This window comes from Centroberyx affinis, unplaced genomic scaffold (assembly GCF_046629955.1).
Source record: "Centroberyx affinis isolate AG114_WGS23_722 - 3 ecotype Tasmania unplaced genomic scaffold, CSIRO-AGI_Caff_v1 ptg008791l_1, whole genome shotgun sequence".
NCBI classification, from domain to species: domain Eukaryota; kingdom Metazoa; phylum Chordata; class Actinopteri; order Beryciformes; family Berycidae; genus Centroberyx; species Centroberyx affinis.
In genome coordinates this window covers 8,416-17,186 of record NW_027284318.1, presented here as the reverse complement: position 1 = coordinate 17,186, position 8,771 = coordinate 8,416, and the positions used below count along the sequence as shown (strand labels likewise).

General features: G+C 45.6%; 1 protein-coding gene across 1 annotated transcript; it reads left to right on the top strand.

Annotated features, from left to right (window-relative positions):
• Positions 1 to 4,158: 4,158 nt before the first annotated feature.
• On the top strand, positions 4,159 to 6,359 carry LOC139640255 (serine-aspartate repeat-containing protein I-like; the record flags this gene model as incomplete). The annotated part of the gene is made up of 4 exons (XM_071514438.1): positions 4,159 to 4,355; positions 4,672 to 4,985; positions 5,034 to 5,157; positions 5,481 to 6,359. Coding segments are annotated over 4 exons (1,514 nt in total), but the record flags the coding sequence as incomplete, so codon positions are not given.
• Between the last annotated feature and the right edge of the window lie 2,412 nt (positions 6,360 to 8,771).

Sequence of the window (8,771 nt, the reverse complement as noted above, 5' to 3'; positions counted from 1 at the left end):
TACACCAAAATACACCGACATATACCGACATACACCGACATACACCAATATACACCAATATACACCAAAATACACCGACATATACCGACATACACCAAAATACACCGACATATACCGACATACACCGACATACACCAATATACACCAATATACACCAAAATACACCGACATATACCGACATACACCAAAATACACCGACATATACCGACATACACCGACATACACCAATATACACCAATATACACCAAAATACACCGACATACACCAACATACACCAAATTACACCAACATATACCGACATACACCGACATACACCAAATTACACCAAATTATACCAACATATACCAACATACACCGACATACACCAAATTACACCAAATTACACCAAATTACACCAACATATACCAAAATACACCAAAATACACTGACGTGCACTGAAATACACCAACATACACCAAAATACACCAACATGCACCAAAATACACCAAAATACACCAACATACACCAAAATAAACAAAAATTCACCAAAATACACCAACATATACCAAAATACACCAACAAACACCAAAATACACAAAAATTCACCAAAATACACCAACATATACCAAAATACACCAAAATACACCAAAATACACCAACATATACCAAAATACACCAAAATACACCAACATATACCAAAATACACCAACATACACCAAAATACACCAACATACACCAAAATATACCAAAATACACCAACATACACCAAAATACACCAAAATACACCAACATATACCAACATACACCAAAATACACCAAAATACACCAACATATACCAAAATACACAAACATACACCGAAATACACCAAAATACACCAACATATACCGAAATACACCAACATACACCGAAATACACCGAAATACACCAAAATACACCGATATACACCAACATACACCAAAATACACCGAAATACACCAACATATACCAAAATACACAAACATACACCAAAATACACCAACATATACCGAAATACACCAACATACACCGAAATACACCGAAATACACCAAAATACACCGAAATACACCAACATACACCAAAATACACCAAAATACACCAACATACACCAACATACACCAAAAATACACCAACATACACCAAAATACACCAAAATACACCAAAATACACCAACATACACCAAAAATACACCAACATACACCAAAATACACCAAAATACACCAAAATACACCAACATACACCAAAAATACACCAACATACACCAAAATACACCAATATACACCAAAATACACCAATATACACCAAAATACACCAATATACACCATTTTTTTCCTTTTGAAGCAGCTGCTTCAGTCCAGCTGTTTTGGAGGAGGCTGAACTGAACTGAACTGAACTGAACTGAACTGAACTGAACTGAACTGACCCGAACTGAACTGAACTGAACTGAACTGAACTGAACTGAACTGAACTGAACTGAACTGACCCGAACTGAACTGAACTGAACTGAACTGAACTGAACTGAACTGAACTGTACTGAACTGAACTGAACTGACCCGAACTGAACTGAACTGAACTGAACTGAACTGAACTGAACTGAACTATTCCTTTAACATCAGCAGCTTCGTATTTTGGCCTGATGTGCATCAGCACTGTGATTGGCTGTGAGGTGAACGGCTGCGTCGGTTATGATAGGTCGTGTTCATCAATATCAGCTGATGAGGAAGCAGCAAATCAATTGTCCCACATGGCCTCCATATTCCCTCACTCCTTCATCTCCTCCACTCCATTCCTCCCTCGCCTCCTACAAGTGTTGGGGGGGGGGGGGGTCTGCAATACAATATGAAATATTATAAAACTATATTTATTTTATTTATTTGCACTTATTCACTGCACAATAATGGCTAAAATTCACTGTATTCCTTTTTCATTTTGGTTTCTCACTTCAGTCTCTTCTCTCCCTTTTTCTCTTCTATCTCTATTTCTAATCTCTCTCTCCCCCTTTTCTCTCTCTCCTTTATCTTTTCCCTTTCTCTTCCTTGCTGCCTCTCTCCGTTCCTTTTTATCCTTTTTTCTCTTGTTCATTTCCAAAGTGTCTCTCTCTTCCTCTCTGTCGCTCAGCCTCCATCTCTCCTCTGTAGTGTCTGGTTGTTTTGTTCCAGTTTAACAGAAAGGTTAGTGGTTCTGTTCTGCTGTGGATGACTCAGGCCTCCCACCTCCACTTCCTCTATTCCCCATCCACTTTGCTCCATCTGTATCTATCACCTTTGTCCTGATGTCTAATGGAAGCTCCCATACAACATAAAACATGACCGAGCTTCAAAAAAACCCACTAGTGTGTTTAAAAGCTGGCTCAGAACCACGCAGCGTGTCATGGCAGGTTTCCAGAAACAGGAAATCCTGGGAGAGAACGGCGGCTAAAACACAAAATGATCACAGCAGGTGCAGAAAAGTGTTTTTCGGGGTAGGGGAGAATATTTTTGGCTCAAATGGAAAACGTGTATTTCCCTTGGAAGCGCGAAGAAAAACACGATCAGCCTCTCTCATCTCAGGAAACACAGTCATGAATTTAAGCGGTAAGACGGTAATACAGTTGTTTTTGCCGTTAACGGCGCGGCTCTTTAGGGAGCGGCAGATTAGCAGCCGAAACTCCCAACGCCGGCATACACAACACAGGCAAAGCAGGAACACACACACACACACACACACACACACACACTCACTCACACTCCAGCGCTATCTCAGAGTGTGTGATGTGTTTGTTCCCTGGTGTTTTATCTGGATTGCCGTCCTTCGTTGCTCCGGCTGGTTGAAGTGTTTCCTGCAGCAGTGAGGAGCAGCAGAGTGTGAAGCCATGTGACGGACCCACCGGACCGGACCGGACCGGACCGGACCGGACCGGACCACACCGACCGGACAAGACTGTCAATGATTTTGAAAAAATATCTAATTGCAATTATTTTGACTGATATTGCAATTGTGATATGATTTGCGATATTAGAGGGAATGATAGTTTTTACATCATTATTCTCATTTTCATTGAAAAACGTATTTAAATGATTATGGTGTGATTTTTGCGGGGATCCAAACAAAGATGTTTTCTACAGTCTGCAGAATATGATGTGTAGGCCAGGACATCTCTGCAGCACCACAATATTTCATTTAAAATGCTATTTTGACACATTTCACCTTTAACAAATATTGTGCCTCCTGTGATTTGAAAATTGCAGTCGGCCATATTGCGATTTCACTAAAATTTCGATTCATTGTTCAGCCCTAGACCGGACCTAATTGGACCGTACCGACCAGACCGGACCGGATTGGACTGAATGTCACGCTCAGCTGCTGGTCGCTGAAGATGCTGCAGGCGAGCATCAGGAGCATCATGGCTGAACTCCCATGATGCTCCGTTTCTCAGTATGATGAGATAAGATAAGTTAAAACTTTATTGGTTGTTGCAGCAGCGACAGTAACAGGATACAGCAACAAAAAGAACATCTGAATAAGAAAAGAGCAAATGGGGTCACATGATCATAACCAGCACTGCAAGTGAAGTTAAGTAGTAATGAATGAAAAGTACTAATGAAGAAAAAGTTTTTATTATGAAAGTGTCGGCATTAAAACTCACAGAAACAAAGAAACATGTATAATATATACAATATACAATATATGTGCACATTAATATGCAATGTATAAGAATGAGAAACGGCTATAAGAATATGAAGAAAACCAATATGTGAACAGATACACATGGTGTGGAAATATGAATCATATTCACATGAAGTGTGCATGTTAATAATAAGAATAAACAAAACACTTCAGACAATAAAACAATAAATAAAATATACTCTTATTATCATTATTCATAATAATTATGTTTTATTTATAACAGACTTTCATCAAAGTGCTGCAGAAAAAACAAGATGAATAAGAATCAGTAAAACACAAGAAGAGAGAAATAAAAATAATAAAATAAAGTGTTTCAGTAGGTGAAGACAGGAAGTGACACGCCTTCATATTTATTCCCATCATCCCTCTGTCAGTGGTGGGTAGGCGGCGTGTCACTTTCCATCTGGGGGAGCCGCGTGCGGGGGGGGCGTGTGGGGGGGCGTGTGTGGGGGGAAGGTTTCCGGCCCCAGTCTGTCCGGTCTGAACCGGCCGGCAGAAGATAAAGATGAAGATGAAGACGCAGACGCAGACGCAGACGAAGACGAAGACGAAGACGCAGACGAAGATGCAGACGAAGACTCAGATGAAGACGAAGACGAAGACGAAGATGCAGACGAAGACTCAGATGCAGACGCAGATGAAGACGAAGATGCAGATGCAGACGAAGATGCAGATGCAGACGAAGATGCAGACGCAGATGAAGACGAAGATGCAGACGCAGATGAAGAGGCAGACGAAGACGCAGATGCAGACGCAGACGAAGATGCAGATGCAGACGAAGATGCAGATGCAGATGCAGACGAAGATGCAGACGCAGATGAAGACGCAGATGAAGACGAAGATGCAGACGCAGACGAAGATGCAGATGCAGACGAAGATGCAGACGCAGACGCAGATGAAGAGGCAGACGAAGACGCAGATGCAGACGCAGATGAAGACTCAGATGAAGACGAAGATGCAGATGCAGATGAAGAGGCAGACGCAGATGAAGACGAAGATGCAGACGCAGATGAAGAGGCAGACGAAGACGCAGATGCAGACGCAGATGAAGACTCAGATGAAGACGAAGATGCAGATGCAGACGAAGATGCAGACGAAGATGCAGATGCAGATGCAGACGAAGATGCAGATGCAGATGAAGACGCAGATGAAGACGCAGATGAAGACGCAGATGAAGACGAAGATGCAGATGCAGACGAAGATGCAGATGCAGATGAAGACGCAGATGCAGATGAAGATGCAGATCAAGATGAAGATGCAGACGCAGATGAAGACGCAGATGCAGACGCAGATGAAGACGCAGATGCAGACGCAGATGAAGAGGCAGATGAAGAGGCAGATGAAGACGCAGATGAAGACGCAGATGAAGAGGCAGACGAAGACGCAGATGCAGACGCAGATGAAGACTCAGATGAAGACGAAGATGCAGATGCAGACGAAGATGCAGACGAAGATGCAGATGCAGATGCAGACGAAGATGCAGATGCAGATGAAGGCGCAGATGAAGACGCAGATGAAGACGCAGATGAAGACGAAGATGCAGATGCAGACGAAGATGCAGACGCAGATGAAGACGCAGATGCAGACGCAGATGAAGACGCAGATGCAGACGCAGATGAAGAGGCAGATGAAGAGGCAGATGAAGACGCAGATGAAGACGCAGATGCAGACGCAGATGAAGACGCAGATGCAGACGCAGATGAAGACGCAGATGAAGACGCAGATGCAGATGAAGAGGCAGATGCAGACGCAGATGAAGACGCAGATGCAGATGAAGAGGCAGATGAAGACGCAGATGCAGATGAAGAGGCAGATGCAGACGCAGATGAAGACGCAGATGCAGATGAAGATGCAGATGCAGACGCAGATGAAGATGCAGATGCAGACGCAGATGAAGATGAAGAGGCAGATGCAGACGCAGATGAAGACGCAGATGCAGATGAAGATGCAGATGCAGACGCAGATGAAGACGCAGATGCAGATGAAGACGCAGATGAAGACGCAGATGAAGACGCAGATGAAGACGCAGATGCAGATGCAGATGAAGACGCAGATGAAGACGCAGATGAAGACGCAGATGAAGACGCAGATGAAGACGCAGATGCAGACGCAGATGAAGATGCAGATGCAGACGCAGATGAAGACGCAGATGAAGACGCAGATGCAGATGCAGATGAAGACGCAGATGCAGATGAAGACGCAGATGAAGACGCAGATGCAGACGCAGATGAAGACGCAGATGAAGACGCAGATGCAGATGCAGATGAAGACGCAGATGAAGACGCAGATGCAGATGAAGAGGCAGATGCAGACGCAGATGAAGACGCAGATGAAGACGCAGATGCAGACGCAGATGAAGACGCAGATGCAGATGAAGACGCAGATGAAGACGCAGATGCAGATGAAGACGCAGATGAAGACGCAGATGAAGACGCAGATGAAGACGCAGATGCAGATGCAGATGAAGACGCAGATGAAGACGCAGATGAAGACGCAGATGAAGACGCAGATGAAGACGCAGATGCAGACGCAGATGAAGACGCAGATGCAGACGCAGATGAAGACGCAGATGAAGACGCAGATGCAGATGCAGATGAAGACGCAGATGAAGACGCAGATGAAGACGCAAATGCAGATGAAGAGGCAGATGAAGAGGCAGATGAAGACGCAGATGAAGATGCAGATGCAGATGCAGATGAAGACGCAGATGAAGACGCAGATGAAGAGGCAGATGCAGATGAAGAGGCAGATGCAGACGCAGATGAAGAAGCAGATGAAGACGCAGATGAAGAGGCAGATGCAGATGAAGAGGCAGATGCAGACGCAGATGAAGAGGCAGATGCAGATGAAGAGGCAGATGCAGACGCAGATGAAGACGCAGATGAAGACGCAGATGAAGAGGCAGATGAAGATGCAGATGCAGATGAAGACGCAGATGAAGACGCAAATGCAGATGAAGAGGCAGATGAAGACGCAGATGAAGATGCAGATGCAGATGAAGACGCAGATGAAGACGCAAATGCAGATGAAGAGGCAGATGAAGACGCAGATGAAGACGCAGATGAAGATGCAGATGCAGATGAAGACGCAGATGAAGACGCAAATGCAGATGAAGAGGCAGATGCAGACGCAGATGAAGACGCAGATGAAGATGCAGATGCAGATGAAGACGCAGATGAAGACGCAAATGCAGATGAAGACGCAGATGAAGATGCAGATGCAGATGCAGATGAAGACGCAGATGAAGACGCAGATGAAGAGGCAGATGCAGACGCAGATGCAGACGCAAATGCAGAAGAAGAGGCAGATGAAGACGCAGATGAAGATGCAGATGCAGATGAAGAGGCAGATGAAGACGCAGATGAAGATGCAGATGCAGATGAAGACGCAGATGAAGACGCAGATGAAGACGCAGATGCAGATGAAGACGCAGATGAAGACGCAGATGCAGATGACGACGCAGATGAAGACGCAGATGAAGACGCAGATGCAGATGAAGACGCAGATGAAGACGCAGATGCAGATGACGACGCAGATGAAGATGCAGATGAAGATGCAGACGCAGATGAAGACGCAGATGAAGACGCAGATGCAGATGAAGACGCAGATGAAGACGCAGATGAAGACGCAGATGCAGATGAAGACGCAGATGAAGACGCAGATGCAGATGAAGACGCAGATGCAGATGAAGACGCAGATGAAGACGCAGATGCAGATGAAGACGCAGATGAAGATGCAGATGAAGACGCAGATGCAGATGAAGAGGCAGATGCAGACGCAGATGAAGACGCAGATGCAGATGAAGACGCAGATGAAGACGCAGATGCAGATGAAGACGCAGATACAGACGCAGATGAAGACGCAGATGAAGACGCAGATACAGACGCAGATACAGACGCAGATGAAGACGCAGATGCAGACGCAGATGAAGACGCAGATGCAGATGAAGACGCAGATACAGACGCAGATGAAGACGCAGATGCAGATGAAGACGCAGATACAGACGCAGATGAAGACGCAGATGAAGACGCAGATGCAGATGAAGACGCAGATGCAGATGAAGACGCAGATGCAGATGAAGACGCAGATACAGACGCAGATGAAGACGCAGATGAAGATGCAGATGCAGATGCAGATGAAGACGCAGATGAAGACGCAGATGAAGACGCAGAAGAAGACGCAGATGAAGACGCAGATGAAGACGCAGATGCAGATGAAGAGGCAGATGAAGACGCAGATGAAGATGCAGATGCAGATGCAGATGAAGACGCAGATGAAGACGCAGATGAAGACGCAGAAGAAGACGCAGATGAAGACGCAGATGAAGACGCAGATGAAGACGCAGATGCAGACGCAGACGCAGATGAAGACGCAGATGAAGAGGCAGATGAAGACGAAGACGCAGATGAAGACGCAGATGAAGACGCAGAAGAAGACGCAGATGAAGACGCAGATGAAGACGCAGATGCAGATGAAGAGGCAGATGAAGAGGCAGATGAAGACGAAGATGAAGATGAAGATGCAGATGAAGACACAGATGAAGAGGCAGATGAAGTCCAGCAGTAATCGTGTGGTTAGCGTCTCTCCCTCGCTGCACCTGAGCCAGTGAGCGGAACACGATGGCGAGGCTCGGTGTTTGTTCTCCGTTGTCGACGGCGACGTTGTTTACATTCGACTTCCAATCAGCGGCGGCGTCCCGCGGCTGCCGCTTGACTTCTGGCCGCCGTCTTTCCCTCGTCTCTCCCTGAGGCGCGGCGGCCTGCTCTGTGATGTCAGACCTTCGTTAGATGAAACATCTTCTCATTTTATCCACCTCCCGTTACTTTTCATCTTCTTCGTCTCTGCCGGTCGCTCATCATTACAGATTTTACCGTCCGTCTCGTCGGAGCGACGCGGCGGCCGCTCCCCCTCTGACTGACACCGAGGCCCGGGATTGGCTGTTCGCTGCCCTTTCGTTTCACATGATTGACTGTCAGCTTCTGTGGTTTTGAAAAATCAAATGAGTTAACTGAACCTTTATGCTGCAGACAAATCAAGTCATCCCAGTCAAAGGGATTTGGACATCCATCCTCTTTCTGTTGTTCCTTAATGAGTCGCCGCTCGCCGCCG